Genomic DNA, 17,423 nt, shown 5'->3' with positions numbered 1-17,423 from the left:
TATATGTATGTGTGCATATATATATATTTATATACATAAGTATATTTATATATAAAATATATATATATCTATGTATTTTTATGTAAATGTATATATATGTTACATATATATTTATACATACATATATACATATATTTACATATAGTATATATGTTTATGTGTATTCGTATATATAAGTTAAGTTACATGTTAATGTTACAGTGCTCAATATCAGATATAGAATGTGTGTGTATATATATATATATATATATATATATATATATATATGTTTATATATTTGCGCGTGTATGTATTTTCTAAACCTTGCTCAGTCATCTATAAATCTAAGCGGTATACGCATTAAAACCACTTTCCAGCAGTAGCATTTCGCTAGAAGACGTCTTTTAATTGTAACGCACATAAAAACATTTTCATTCAACTTCTTTTAATAATCGACACAATATCAGTAACGTGAACCTCCCAGACAGTCGAACTCACTTCTTTAGTAATAGTTGATTTTCAATTATTCGAACGAACTGCTTATGGACATATGCAACTTTTAGTATTTCTTAGATTACATTCTTAGATTTACAATCTTGTTGATGTTGTTGTTTGAGTCCATGCTACAAACCTGAATGTCTGTGCTGCTAGAATATTGAAGAAATGAGAGGACATATCACTTTTCCAAAATAAATTTTCTATGTATAGTTTTAGATCATAGACACTGTTTTTCGCTTTCTCCATATGTCAACTTGTTTTTTTTTTTGTTTTTTTTTTCAATTTCAACAGCTGAATAAAAAGCCAATTAGTTTAAGCGTCAATCGGTTTGGTCTCTTGATTTTCATTGCTTCAGTTTATCGTTGTATTCTTTGCAATCTAGAGAGTTTTTTTATTTCTCCGGGTGATTGCTGCATTAGTTTATTATTTTGTATCATCTGATAATCATGTTTTCATCATGACATTTCGCGTGGGGAAACAGTACTCCGCTGTCTGCAAGGGGGTAACGGCGTCCCTCACATTTTTCGATTTAAACCGGTTTACGGCGATTCTTCTTCTTCTTTTTTCGGCGTTTGGTTCGCTGTCGGTTCCGTCGCTTTTTCTTGTTTCGTTTTTCTATTAAAAAATAAGAAATTCTTTTAGTAATTTGTTTGTTTTTATGGTGGTAGGTATTAAAAACAAATAAAACTAATAAAATCATTTCTTTATTTCTTAAAAATACAAAAGATTATATGATTAATTTGTATATCGAATAAGACAAAATAACAAACAGGAATAAAATAACTTGATTTTCTGATGCCACTCTTTGTATAAAGAATGCATTATAATAAACGATTGCTTTCTCTTTTCTTCTATAAATGAAATACTTGTCTGGTCACTATAAACTAAGAAATTATTTACAACCGAGAAAAACTAATCTCTTACTTTTCTGGATTTTAGTTATTGACATCTTGTCAGTACATTTGATCGGAGCCTTCTTAATTTTTCTTTCTTAAAAGAAAAAACTTCAGATAATTCGTGAGGCCACTTGATGCAGTGAGTTAACGAAATCAAAAATGATTATTGTAAAAAAGAGAAGATAACTATTGGAATTAGTCTTGATAAGACGAGAGGACAAAAGACTGAAAAAGGGTTGATAGGCTTTGTTTTATTGGGTTTGGGATAATAAAATGTAGCCAGTCTGGATTTGTGGAGGAAGAGCGGGGAGGGATTTGCTCTATGAAAGAAACTGAGGTATGAGGATAAAATGAAAGATTCGGAAACAGAGGAAAAATACCAATGACCCCCCACCCACCCACCGGTGAGCGTCCCCCAGTAAAATCCTTTTGGTCTATCTATTTATTTTATGTGGAATTTGTAGTTATTGAGTGGTTCCAAATTCTTGTGAAGTTTTGATATGTGCGTGTTAAGTCTCAGGATGAGATTTTTTAAACATTTGCGTCATTGTTGCTGTGTGCTGAAATTGGAGGCTATGAAAATGCATTTAATGTTATCTATGGTGTGTTTTGGAAGGTGAATGTTTATATATATATATATATATATATATATATATATATATATATATATATATATATATATATATATATTTATAGAGAGTATGGAGGCACGTGTAAGAGCAGACAGAAAGTTCTCTGATTCATTCAAGGTAAAAACCGGTACGAAACAGGGTTGGGGTAAGGCACCTGTGCTCTTTGCCATCTTCTTTTCAATCATGCTCGAGCATGCTTTTAAAGATTACACGCAAAGTGTCCATTTTGAGTTTAGAACTACAGGGGGGGCCTTTTTAATCATCAAAGATTCAAAACTAAAACACTAACAAGAAGCAAAATGGTTCGTGATTTTTTTTTTTTGCAGACGATGCTGCACTCGTGGCCACTTCATTTGAAGAAGCACAGGAATTAGTAGACAATTTTTCCAATGCCGCAAAAGTATTTGATTTGACGATTAGTATTAAAAATACAGAAGTTATCAAGCAACCAAAGTCCACCCCGTTGCAGCAAGGTGGTGTGAATATTCCGAGACCAGAATATGTGGAACCGCCTCAGAAAATCTTAGTGAATAGACAGCCTCTAAAGTATGTTAAATCCTTTGCATATCTCAGAAGTAAGGTGAATTCGTCAGCATCACTTGGTGATGAGATATTGAGCAGCATTTCAAAGGCGACTGATGCCTTCGGCAAACTGCGGCCAAGAGTATGGAATGAAAGAGGTTTGACTCTAAAGACCAAAATCTCAGTTTATCGTGCAGTGATTGTTTCGATACTCCTGTATAGATCGGAAGCCTGGACCCCATACCGTAGGCAGATACATTCCATAAGCGTTGCCTTCGCAGTATATGTGGATTGACATGGAAGGACAAGGCCCCTAACTCGGGATTGTTTGCTAGGTGCGACATCTTAAGTATTGAGGCCTTCCTGATGAAGCCTCAGCTTCGGTGGGCTGGTCACCTTGTTCGCATGGATGAAAACCGTCTTCCTAAGCAACTAGCATACAGTCAACTGAAAGAGGGTAATCGAAATGTGGGTCGTCCATTTCTGAAGTACAGGGATAAGCTGAAAGACAATCTTAAGCACGCAGGCCTGAACCCAAAGAAGATGCTGCGGATAGAAAATTGTGGAGGGAAAATGTTTTGCGGGCATTAACACATACACTGACACACGGCTATCGAATCAAACAAATCTTCGTAGAGCAAGAGTAGGAAAAGCACCTTCCCAGCCTGTATCCTGTGAGTGGTGTGGCTTGGTTTGTGGGAGCAGAGCTGGCCTCGTGTCACACATGCGGCACAAGCATTGAAGGCAGAGTGAAACAGAGCGAATTTTTGGCCCTCATGCGTCAAACACGACGGGAGAGTCCATTATATATATATATACATATATATATTAAAAGAGTTTTTGTGGTAGAAAATATACAAATAGCAGAAAAAAATATTTTTTTTAAACCGTAGACGTCTTTCTCCATCCTCATAAGGGGCCAACGATGGCAGTTTCAAACTTTTTTAAAAAAGAAAATATGGGGGAGAAATTAAAATTAAAAATGAACATGGGAGGGATTAATTTACAATTATAATAAAATATACGCACAGGAAAAGGTAGGAGATAGGATAAAATAAAATGAATTAATGTGTGTATATATATAATGAATATTATATATATATATATATATATATATATATATATATATATATATATATATATATATATTAAACCATCACGAATGGGGAATGATAATCGTGTATAAATATAGGGGGAGAAAAAAAAAGAGGAAAACGGGGATGGGGAATTAATTAATTTCTCTCCCATATTTTCTTTTTTTTAAACAAAGTTTGTAAAATTCCATCATTGGCCCCTGATGAGGATGGCGAAATACGTCTAGGGTTTAAAAGAATTCTTTTTTCTGATATATATATATATATATATATATATATATATATATATATATATATATATATATATATATAGGTAGGTAAATAGCTGACCCTTGTTGGATTGCCAGGCTATAATAAATAGTAAATATTTGAAGCTAAATCTTTCAGGAAAAAAGGGCAAAAATGCTAAATTGATAACTGTTGCAAATTTTCTCAAAAAAGCCAAATTGAAAAAAAAAGAAACATAAGAGTGTGTGCGTAAATATATAAACATTTATATAGTTTTCACGTCATTGCGGAGTTTATTCGAAAAAATGTTGCAGCAGTTATTCAACATTATTTTTTACAAAAAATAGCAAAATACGGAAGCAATTCTGTTGCTAACCTCATCACAACAAATTCATGCAGATGAAGAAATGACGGTATCACAACTAAGAGAGAAGCTGTCTGACAATTTCAAAATACTTTAATGGCTTGCCAATCGTCAGTTAATAGCCAATTCTAAGACATTGAATCTGTAATTTACCATGCAGATTACAACGAAATTCGCAGTCTATTGATAGATGGAGATGATCATGTAAAAAAGGTTCTCCTGGACTAGTTGTCTCCTAAGTTTTCGTCTATTTTTATGTATATACATAGCCATTATCTTATATAGTACTAGAATTCTTTATGATCAATATTAATGATGTTTATATTGATCAATTCTTTATGATAAATATCAACATCAGAAAATATATAACTTTAAACATTGCAAACAGATAATTTAATGTCAATTATTTCCGGTGGTTTCAAGTTACAATTATACACTGTATTATTATCTTGAACGCTTGTCTAATGTGGTAATGTTGACAAAGATAAACAGCTATTGTAAATGATTTATTCTATTGTAAAACAATTCGATTGTATAAAAAGTTACAACTTTTACATAGAGATTTTATTGTTTGCAAGTGATGCAATACTTGTATTATTCAACATAATAAAAGTAAAAACATGCATATTGTTGACATTTAAATGAATTTCGTCATTATTTCAAATGAATATGATTTAATAAAACAGGAAATTTCATGAATTATTAAGAATAATTAAAGTATGTTAATCGTACTTTCGGACAAAACAAGGCAATTGTTTATACAACTGACTGAGATAAACTAACTGTACCTTATGCAAACTCTAAATTTTACAATTTTACGTGTTAAAAGAGTTGTTTTAATAATTTTCCAAAAGTAAAAAGCAAAGAAAGGGTATTATTCTCCTATTTTTACCAGCTAAAATGTAATAGTATTGGACATAAGTTAGCAACTTACAATAATCAGTATATTATTAATAGTGATAAAAGTTAGTTATCTTCTTGGGCTTGTTTATATCGACCATCATTTTGGAGTACATTTGTAGTTTATATAGCGTTCTGTTTTTAACGCTGTATTACATTGGTTCAAGTAAAACAAAATTGAATCAATTTGCATAATTAAATTTGCAATAAATCGTCTTTTATTTATCTCACCTTAAGTGAGTTTTTATTAAACAAAATACAAAAAACTGATCTTGTGTAATAGCAATCATTGGCGTGTATATATCATCATTAAGTACATGTTGTATGGTCAAAAAACAATTGCTACATAAGGTATCTAAATGTGAAAAGGGGGCGAGATTATACTCACTGGCTCGCTTCCGCTTTCGTCGCTTCCGTTTCTTGTTCGGTCTTTTCTTACGTTTCCATTTCTTCTGCTTATGACTTCGCCGTGTTCGATCAGCGTCTGTTTTGCCTGATTAAAAAAGGAACAGTCTGAGGTCAGTTCGTACAAGAATAAACATGACATTTTTAAACACGTTCCAATAAGCTTGCTCATTATAATCATGATATGCATTAGAATCCCGTCTCTTCACTGTACAGATACCGTAGACATCAGAATACTTTCCTACTCTAAGAACTACTTTCCTTGAATAACTTACCTTTGGAATTCCTTCACTGTGATCTGTTTCGCTAACCGTATCAAGATACATTTAAATTTAATGAAAAAAAATCTCGCTGCTTAACTTCTCAGCAAGGTTGGCCGCTATAAATCTAATTCCTATCATAGCATTTCCTTCTCCTTCACCTGGTAATAACAAATGTATATATAAAAACAAAATTCAATTTTCCAATGAGAATGAACAGCACTTACATTTTCGATTAATAATTATTATTTTGTTCAAAAGATTGTACGCCGTAATTGCCGAAATGTGTACCATAAAACACACAAAAATATTCGGATTTTACTCATGTCTGTGTGTGTGCGCGCACGTTAACCGGTATAGATTGATAAATGAATCAAAATGCAATTAAGAAATGGGGAACGGCTAAGAAATGAAGACGGGACTAAATAATGTAAAAGTTCAATCATTTGGGATTAAGGATCGAAATATGAGAACATTTGTATGTATAGCTATTTAATTTCTATCTATCTATCTATCTATATATATATATATTTATTTATCTCTCTGTCTATATATATATATATATATATATATATATATATATATATATATATATATATATACATACATAAATATATATATATATATTTGTATTTTGTATTTTGTGTACAGAAAGTTGTTAGATGAGATAAGTAGGACCGTTTCAGATATCCTCAGCCAATACTCATCATCTGAAGAGAGCTTGATATGGATATCTACTTATCTCATCTAACAACTTTCTGTACGCAAAATACAAAATATAAATATGCTCTTATTTTTTTGGATTTTCCTTTAAATTGAGCACTCTGCTGGATTTCTTTTTAATATATATATATATATATATTATATATATATATATATTTGGTCGGGTTCGTACTTCCCGGCCGGTAGTAATCGTGTCACCCTGCACTGATGATTCCCAAAAGGATAAAACACTAGTGTATCTAGGTATTAACAAATATTGTAATAATTATACCAGCCCCTTCATGAAACTTGGTTCTTATTGTTGAGCACTTTAAGTTGAAAAAGAAAGTCAGTCACCTAAGCTTGTTTGTGGAATTCTTTATTATGAATCCAGTTGCTCTTATAATTAAGCAAATCATTAAATGTAATGGGTAGTCATAATTAAGATTGCTTTTAACTTAGGGGCTGTGACCTTATTATAAATATGTATCTATCTAATAAGTTGAGAAGTGTATTTAAAATTATGATGGATTTTAAAATGTAATGGAGGATAAAGCGACCCACAGACTCTGTTATAACGCATGAACTAAAAACTGCACACACATACATATACATAAGCACATGTACATGCATATGTATGTACCAGCATGTAATAAACACACACACACAAATCTAAATGCCTAGATACACATATACACAAATATACGCGCATGCATATACATCCCAACAAAGTCTGCAATTGCTAAGCCGGATGAACAAGGAGAAGAGAAGAATCTCTATATAAAAAGATTGTAGTGCTGAGAAAGTGTATAAAAAATCAATAATTTTATGAAATTATGTATCTAAGAGATTAATGTTAAAGTTATGTAATTTAAAATTGGTAATATATAAATTTGATCTTATATTTGCAATGTGAGATTAGTTCGCTTTCAGAGTTTATTATATTGCTACTTTGATGGAGGTAACTATTGTTATAACTTCGGATGTGCAAAAATGACATAACTTAGTACATGGCGTGTAAGACTTAGGATAGCCCACTTAATTGCGAAAGGAGTTTTATTAGACTTGCGTTTTTTAATGAAAGGGGTTGGAAAATTTCCTTGTTTTTTATTAGAATTATGATTGTTATAAGAAGATGTGTGGTTATATATTCTTGTCATTATTAAAGTTGAAGTACACCGATGTATGTGTGTGTTTTACTAGATGCTCGGGACCTTTATTTTATTGATTTCTACTTGGGCTTGATGTAGAAAGATGGTTTAAATTTTGTTCATCGGATCAATAAGTATTAATGGTCGGATCAATAAGTATTGGAATATTACTTACTCCGCTTACTATTGATTCACACTTTATAATGCTGAGTATTTAGCAAGGAGAAATTAAGTACCATGTTTTTTAGTCTACCGAGGATTGTACACTCGGTCTCTCGAAATCTTTCACCATTATGCCGGTCAACCTATAATACCGGAACTAAGCAAATCTCATTACAACAATATATATATATATATATATATATATATATATATATATATATATATATATATATATAATATTTTACATTCCTTAAATCGTATTGGTCTTTTAGAAAAGGTTTTCATGGAGAATATGATTATAAATGAACATTCTTTTTCATAGATACATACGAGGCACACACATGAATATATATATATATATATATATATATATATATATATATATATATTAGTGTACAAAAGTAACAGACAAAAGATTATGATTCGCCATTGTTATTTATTTATTTAATTATTTAAAAGAAATATTAGAATGGCATCATGTTTAATATAAAAATTGTTTTTTTTATCATTTCTGATGACCTAAAAGAAAACAATACGCAGCATTTTGTTTTTTTGATAAAGGGATTTCTTTGCGAATCCATTTCACGCAGCGGGGTAAATCTGAGGCGGTTGGCTGACCTGCAAAATTCTTTGTCGTTTCGTCTCACTATTTAACATGGCATTGTCCGGCCGTTATAAAAAAGCACATGTTTTACTTGCTAATATTTGACGAAGTGAAAGTATACATAGATAAATGCACTGATATAGTACTTTATTATCGAGTGAAGAAGTTCCTTTAAGCGCAATTGTTTTCACCACTCTTGCACTTGTTTCACAATGTATATTCGTCCCGTAGTTTTGAAATTCATAATCATGAGCCTGTTCGCTCCTGTAATTACTAATATCTATCTATCTATCTATCTCTCTCTCTCTCTCTATATATATATATGTGTGTGTGTGTGTGTGTGTGTGTGTGTGTGTGTGTGTGTGTGTGTAAGAGAGAGAAAGGAGAGAGAGGTTTGTCTTAGTGTGAGTATGTGTGTGTGTGCATGAACATGTATTAATACTTACATAAGGAAATAATTGTAAACAGTCATATTTGCACTAAGCAAATTTCTACCCTCATCTCTATTACTCTCATCCAGCTTTTACCCTAGTCATTGCTGTCTAAAACTCGATCACCGACGGCGATAGGTGAAGAGGCAGGAGGGAATGACTCCCCACTGTCAATTTACAATTCTGCCATTAACAGAAATGTGTCTCTTTTCCCCATTCCGTTCGCTTTTCGTTCCAATATTTATTAAAAGTCGTCTAATGGGCCACATATGTTCTACTAAGGTGTCACTAATGGACAACCATTTCCATATTGATCGGCCCCCATCGCTGCTAGTCAAACCGGTGCCCTTCCTCATTCCTCCTATTTCGAGTAAGGTGCGGTAGTTATCTCTTCGTCGAAATACCATTTTGTTGACCTTTGAACTCTGCCTTTTTTACTGTATACTCAAGTGCCTTTCATTTTTATTTATTTATTTGATCTGTTGTTTATAATTATTAGAATCACTAGTCAGGATTGGATAAAAACCGAATAAGCCAACTCTGAAACGACCAAGTTCAGATTTTATTCTTCTCTTACACGCGAACACCTGGAGAAGATTCCATATTTAACTTTACCCATTTTTATATTTTTATATGCATTTTTATAACTAAAGGGCAATATATTAGGTTATCTTAACATGTTCTGTATATTTTTGACTAAACGTTTAAATAAAATATACACATTTGACAATGATCAAAGTGTAATATTTTTCTTTATACTTCATCTTTTCTGTCCTTAGTCAGTGGATCTGAAATCTTTTGGACAGGAGTAATTTACTTTTTATCTTTTGGACAGGAGTAATTTACTTTTTATCTTTTGGACAGGAGTAATTTACTTTTTATCTTTTGGACAGGGGTAATTTACTTTTTATCTTTTGGACAGGGGTAATTTACTTTTTATCTTTTGGACAGGAGTAATTTACTTTTTATCTTTTAGACAGGAGTAATTTACTTTTTATCTTTTGGACAGGAGTAATTTACTTTTTATCTTTTGGACAGGAGTAATTTACTTTTTATCTTTTGGACAGGAGTAATTTACTTTTTATCTTTTGGACAGGGGTAATTTACTTTTTATCTTTTGGACAGGAGTAATTTACTTTTTATCTTTTGGACAGGAGTAATTTACTTTTTATCTTTTGGGCAGGAGTAATTTACTTTTTATCTTTTAGACAGGAGTAATTTACTTTTTATCTTTTGGACAGGAGTAATTTACTTTTTATCTTTTGGACAGGAGTAATTTACTTTTTATCTTTTGGACAGGAGTAATTTACTTTTTATCTTTTGGACAGGAGTAATTTACTTTTTATCTTTTGGACAGGAGTAATTTAGTTTTTATCTTTTGGGCAGGAGTAATTTACTTTTTATCTTTTGGACAGGAGTAATTTACATTTTATCTTTTGGACAGGAGTAATTTACTTTTTATCTTTTGGACAGGAGTAATTTACTTTTTATCTTTTGGACAGGAGTAATTTACTTTTTATCTTTTGGACAGGAGTAATTTACTTTTTATCTTTTGGACAGGAGTAATTTACTTTTTATCTTTTAGACAGGAGTAATTTACTTTTTATCTTACTCCTGCGTGTGCTTGTTTGGATGAACTGGATTTCCTCAAAATTAAAAACCGACTCCGAGTCTTACTCTTAAATGGTGTAGAAACAAGTACATATGAAATTCTCGCATATTAACGCCATTCACATTATTTCTGTAGAATTCAATATCAATAAACCTTTCAAACTTTTCGCTTCGAAACCTTGTATATTTTCTGAAAATATGAGTGAAAATTAGACATTGCCGTTGTTCGATTATCGAAATTCAGAAATTCAGTTAATGATATTGTAGGCTTTGCCGAGACTACTTAGGAAAGTGTGTTGTCGCCTTTCTTTGTATTCCACTAATCAAACCATTCGTTATTTTACTAAAATATGCTTTTATCGAGACTTATAGGAAGGATCTTTTATTCATGCAAAGTTTTTTGTTTTACCAATAAATAGGAATTAAACCCTGTTTATCGCTCTATTACATGTCAATATTTTTTATTTAAAATTTAATTACCAGAAAATAGAAAAATTAGTACAACTTTCAAAATGTTTGTTCAAATTCCACAAAAATAGAGAAATAAGCCACCTTGTTATGCTCTTCCAGTGTACCAAATTTCACTTCTCTGCGTTTCATAGCAATTTCAAAAGTGAAAAAAGAAATTGACCTGCAATAAAGTGATACACAGGGTTTGTCTGGTTATTTTGTCTTTGTTTCATTTTACTTCAGTTGAATTCTAAAAAATCAAAGGGGTCCCATTCTTGAGACTAACACTTGATCTCTATATTAGACAAATAGATATTCGAATGTTCCATTAAAGTTCTTTTTTTTTATTTTTCAAACACAGAGTTAGTAAAGAAGTTGGGAAAATTATTTCCCCCCCCCTAACCCCATAAGACCATTTTATTTTTCGTTTTAGCCTCTTAGTTTGACTAGATTCCAGGACAAGAATATTTCTAGTGTGGTGAAATACCTAGCTTTGTCCCGTTAATTCTTTGCAAAAGCCAATGTGGGTTAGTCATACCGAGGACATCTTATTTGCGCCATGAATACTATGTGATCTTGAATATTTAGTTGGGATTTACTTGAAACAAAAGTATCCTCAAGCCTGGTTGTTTTGGAAAACCCCTGTACAGAGAGACCTTAGACACTCGAGGACAGTGTCTGGTAGGCATTCAAGTTGTACGAATCAATTAATTACATGTTTACGAAAGTAACTAATATCACATAACATTTCTAGTGAAACAGATGTAAAAAGTCAACCACATGTGAACTATCTGTTTTATGTACTGATGACTAACCAATTATCAAGGTCGAAATGTCACTCGAGGATAAGGGTCAATGCGATTGTCAATTGGACGATAAACAGCATCATGAGAGGATTGGAAACGATGAGTGAAATGAGCAAAAAGTTTTTTATTTAAGAGGACGCCTCGACAGGTATTTGGATAATATTGCACTTAAAAATTAAATATTATTGTCAGCTGGAGAGCAGTCCTTTATTATTGTGTTCAATTTATGCTTTTAGCTTGCTGGTTATTTTAAGTGCGTTTTCAAGCCTTCTCATCACGGAGAATGAATCCAATATGCATAAACACATTTTTCAATCATATAATCATTTATTTTCATTCGACATATGAAATGGAACGTAATTGTTACCTAACTTTCCATCATCTATTTACGTTGGTATCATTTTAAGTAATACTTTTCAAGAGAGGTACTAATATCTTCTTTTTATAATAATAATTCTGATTTCGTTTATGAATGTCTCTCTGGAAAGGGATGGGATTAATTTCCAGAGGATTTCCCTTAATCCCGGCTTCAAACCAGGAGCTTCAAAGATCCAGGGTTTTCCTAAGGATGTTGGTGGTACCTATAACTGCAGAGGTTTGAAGGCCACCTAAAACATCGGGGATTTGTAGTTTTTTTTAATTGTCCTTCCAGACGACTTGATACTACTCCTAGTTTACCAAATACGACGGGGATTATTTGTGTTTTAACCCCGAGTATACGCCTTATCTCCAAGGCCAATGGAGCATAATTGCTCCACTTCTCATTCTCCTTCTCTCTCACATTCCTGTTCCAGGGTACTGAAAAGTCTACAACCTGCCAGGTTTTTGAGACCTTTTCAATGACGATCAAATCCAGACGATTATGTTCCAATTGCTTGGTTGTTATGACACTTTTGTCCCACCATACCTCTACATCGCAATCCCCACTTGTTCTCACTTCATCAGGCACCTCCTCAAACTATTTTCCAGCACGCTTCAACCCAACCCTCTTACACATCTCCCAATATATTTAGTGCCCCGTACGATCGTGTCTTTTGCGGTACTCTCTCTGGGCCAGTCCATTACACCCTGCTTCAAGGTGCGCAATTGACTCTGAGGTCTTACCATAAATCCGGCATGCTGCAGCAACTTCCTCTCCTAGAACCACTTTTTTGAACAATAGTGTTCCTAATGCCTGCTCTTGTGCTGCAAAAACAAAAGCTTCAGTACTCCTACCAAGATACCCAGCTCTAAACCTTTGCCATGATCTTTCATCAGCCACTTCTGCTATATCCTGGAAGAACCTTCCATGCATTTACTTCCTAGCCAGTTCCTCTGCCCTTTCTCTATTCATACGTTTCACATAATCAGCCTTGATCTCACATACCTCCACTTCATTGGCCACAACTTTAAGCATCCACTCCTCACTTCTAACCACATGCTCCGTCAACAACATCTCCTTGGTTCTAACACAATCTTTTACACTTTTCAATCCTCTCCCACCATTTTGATACAGCCTTGCTACACTACTTCGAATGTGAAATATACCAAATATTGCTAAAACTTTTCTTGTTTTGATATCCATGGCATGCAAATCCTTGTCAGACCGTTCTAAAATTCCCGCACTGTATCTCAAAACACTGACTGCCCATGCATTTACTGCTTTCATTAGGTTTCCTCCATACACTTTCGACTTTGCAATTAGTTTCACTCTTCTAAGATACTCCTCCCTGACTTTTTCCTTCATTTCTCTGTTCATGATGTCAGTATTTGTGAGAAGTATTTGTGAGTGCTTGTGGGTGTAGCACCCACAAGCACTCACAAATACTTCTATCCTGTATCTTCTATATCTTTCATGATTTCTCCATTTGGCAGCACTATTCCATTCGAATGAACCTTTACTCCTCTTTTCATCACCAACACCGCACATTTAGCAATCCTAAACTCCATCCCAATGGAGTTCTACCAGTCTCTCTATTTCCTTTTCATTTCTTCCGAATATTTTCAAATCATCCATAAACAGTAGATGGTTGAGGCGTCTGTCACCAGATCCAAAGTTATACCCCAGTTTTTCTCTCTTCAAGAGGATGCTCAGTTGCCTCATTATCATTATAAAAAGAAGTGGCGATAACGAATCTCCTTGAAATATTCCACGTTTAATGCCAAACTGCGCCATCTCCTCTCTGTTTGCTGTCAGCACCATTTTCCATTGAGCCATACTTGTATCCAAAGGCCCTACCACATTCTCAGCAACCTTCATCATCAATAGTGTTTCATGTATCCATGAATGAGAAACCATGTCATAAGCCTTTCTGTAATAGATCCTTGCTACGCTCAGATTCCTCTTCTTCTTCTTCTTCTTCTTCGCATCCTACATTATTGCTTTATCAATTAGTACTTGCTCTTTAGTACCTCTCGAACCTTTCTGTCACCCCTTTCGTTCGTCAGGAAAAACACCATTACTCTCAAGATGTTCATAAATTTTCTCCGCAAATATTCTAGTCAACAGTTTCCACATCAATGGCAGACATGTAACTGGTCTATAATTATTGGCATCTGTTCCTTTTGCAGGATCTTTCCTCATCAGTGTTGTTCTTCCCTTCACAAGCCAATCAGAGACATCTCCCGACTCTACAATCCTTTGCAGAGCAGCAGATATAGGTGGATAAAGGCATGGAAACTGTTTAAACCAGAAGCCCATCACTCCATCTGGACCAGGTGCCTTCCAGTTTGTCATCCTTCGTATGCCAGCCTTAACGTCATCGATGGTTATCTCAACGTTCTTCATCTGCTGCATTTCTGATAGCCTTTCTCTGACCTCTCTCAACCAGCTAGCCTTCTCATTATATCGCCCTTCGACAGACCAAATCCCATTCCAGAACTTCCTTGCATGTTTTGCATTTGGAGTGTTGTTATTTCCCGCCTGTTTACTACCATTTAATTTTTTATACAGCTGAGACTGATTGTTCCAGAAAAGATTGTTCTGCCGAAATGCAACACTTTTTCCAACAAAGTTCTTAATTTTCATACCGCCAGTGTGGTCCTTGGTCTTGTTATTGTTCATTGTTCATTATTAGAACGTTCATCGTTCCCTTTTCCATCAATTTATACCTCTTTTCAAGCTCGTCCTTGGCTTTCTGTCCTAGTTTAACTCTTTTTCTTATTTCTTCGATTCTACCAATGTCTTTCTGCCACCGTTTAATACTTTCTTCAAGCCGCCTCTGCCAGTGTGTTCTTTTATCCTTCATTTCTCCCCTTTTCTTCTGTAATAAGCCAAGACGATTTGCAATAACGTATGATGCTGCATGCAGAAGCCTGTTAAGTTCCGTAATCGATATGTTCTTTCTTATGATGTTGTGAATTACTCCTTGAATCATTTTTACCTCGTTTTTCACCTTCCGCCTATCACTACTTTTCATACTTGGAATCTCTATGATGTCGTCTCTAAGAAGAACCTCTCTTAACTTCTGAAGTACTTCTTTTTCTACAGAAGTCAGTTCGGACTTCATCACCACTTCTCCATACATCTGCTCCTTTCACTGGCTCCATTGTCTCAAAGTCAATGATCTCATCTGCCTTAGATTCTTCAAACGTTTTCTCATTACTTCCCCTAACCATAGGATTCCATACCTCCTCAGTTGTCCATCATTGCTTACATTTCCCTTCTGCACTTCCACTCTCACAGTTCTTTCATCAGAGCTAGTTTCATCAATTTTACTTTCGTTATTCATTTCATTCCTAACAATCCATTCAATCTCTTCTCTTGCAATCACTGAAAGTAGGTTGTTATATTTAATTTGTTTTAACTGGGATACCAAACTCGCGACACTTCTAGCTCTTCTCCTCTCGATTCCCATTCTTCCTTCACTTTTCGGATATATCCACCAGATTTGGTACTTCCACTTCTTACAAAGCATTCCCACTGTACTCTTCTTTCCTCATCCGTCCACGTTTTTTTTTTTTTTACATTTCCTGTTCCAACTCCCTTCGTGTCTTGGGACCCTCTCTGGCAATTCTCACTCCCCCTATATCCAGCCACATCCTCAGAATTTCGAACAGTTGTATGATGACGACAGGACACACCCTGTTGACCAGTGGGACACCTACCTGACGTGAGACCATCACAAGATGTTCTAGCCTCATTCACGTCGTTATTTTCAATATTTTGACTTGAATTTTCCCATAAATGGGGTTAGTGAATTTAAGGTTACACCACCACCGATAGTTTTATCGAGACATTATCTCTAGGAGGGTTCTCCACCAAGGTCAAAGATCCCATCCCGACCTTTTTTCTCCATCACCACCACTATTCCCATTACCACTACCAACAGCAATAGAAATAAAATCTACAATGATAATAGCAACACTAATATCGGTAGTAATAATATTAACAGCAAAAACAGCAATAGCAATGACAGCAAAAACAACAACACCTACCATTACAGCTACAGTAATAATAAAAACATACCACCACTACTACCACCACCACCACCACCACCACCACCACAACTACTACTACTATTAATATTAGTGATAATAAAGTATTTTTTTAAATAATAATAATAATAATAATAATAATAATAATAATGATGATGATAATGATAATAATGATAATAATAATGATAATGATATCAATAAAAATAATAATAATAAGTAGAAGAACAATAATAATAATAATAATAATAATAATAATAATAATAATAATAATAATAATAATAATAATAATAATAATTTCAGTTGGAAAAGCTTACTTTGTTCGTTTTTTTAACTTCTCTGCAGATGTTGTTCTTTGCCAGAAAAATGTACACAAAAGCAGAAACATAAAACATCCAAACATGTGAAAGACAATTCCTCGTTTAACCGTGAATTCAAGTATTAAATTCTAATTTCAGTTAGAAATGCTTCTTTTTTTCCCCTCTGCTATTTTTTTACACCTCCGCCGCTGATGTTGCTGACGACCGGAAAATGTACACAAAAAAAACAGAAACAGGAAACATCCGAACATGTGTAAGAGAATTCCTTATTTAACCATGAATTTCACGTTCAAATTAAAATTTCGGTTAGAAACTTTTACTTGTTTCGTTTGCTATTTTTTAAACTCCGCCACTGTTGTCGCTTTTGGCCGGAAAAAATGTACACAAAAACAGAAACATAAAACATCCGAACACGTGTAAAACAATTCCTTGTGTAACCATTAATTAAAATTTTAAATGAATTTATAATAATAATAATAATAATAATAATAATAATGACTACAATAACAATAATAATTCCAATAACAAAAACAATAATAACAAGTATAATGACAACAATAATAATTACAATAATAATAACAATATCTATATTAAAAATAATTAAAAAAACAATAACAACAACAATAATAAAAACAATAATAACAACAGCAGCAATAATTATAAAACAATATTAATGTTAATAATAATAAAATAACAATATCAATAATAATAACAATAATACTAACACTATCAATAATAATATATACAATAATAATAACAATAATAGAACAATAATAAAATAAAATAATAAAATAATAATAACAATATCCAAAGTAATTATAATAAAAACAACAATAATAATATTAACATAATATCACTAACAATAACAACAATAATAATAATTATCATAGCAACAACAAAAATAATAATATTAACATAATATCAATAATACTAATAATAGCAACAACAAAAAAATAATAATAATATTGATAATAATAATAATGAAGATAATAATA

At 33.0% G+C, this 17,423-nt stretch overlaps 1 protein-coding gene across 7 annotated transcripts in view; it reads right to left on the bottom strand.

The window, feature by feature from the left end:
- Positions 1 to 407: 407 nt before the first annotated feature.
- LOC145277818 (protein shifted-like) overlaps positions 408 to 17,423 on the bottom strand; it is a 593,688-nt gene continuing 576,672 nt past the window's right edge. For 3 of the 7 annotated variants that reach the window (XM_080129714.1, XM_080129710.1, XM_080129711.1), the window contains 2 exons: positions 5,502 to 5,606; positions 735 to 1,092 (listed from right to left, as the gene is read on the bottom strand). In XM_080129714.1, coding sequence (XP_079985840.1) covers positions 1,007 to 1,092; positions 5,502 to 5,606 — 191 coding nt within the window. In that variant the 3' untranslated portion in view covers positions 735 to 1,006. Of the gene's footprint in view, positions 1,093 to 5,501; positions 5,607 to 17,423 lie in introns of all 7 variants that reach the window. The other 4 variants (XM_080129713.1, XM_080129716.1, XM_080129717.1 and 1 more) reach the window with 2 other exon arrangements.

This window comes from Euprymna scolopes, chromosome 6, assembly GCF_053919585.1.
Source record: "Euprymna scolopes isolate OS-2025 chromosome 6, ASM5391958v1, whole genome shotgun sequence".
In the NCBI taxonomy this organism is placed as follows: domain Eukaryota; kingdom Metazoa; phylum Mollusca; class Cephalopoda; order Sepiida; family Sepiolidae; genus Euprymna; species Euprymna scolopes.
The sequence above is the reverse complement of the archived record's forward strand: the minus strand, read 5'-3'. Positions and strand labels throughout refer to the sequence as shown.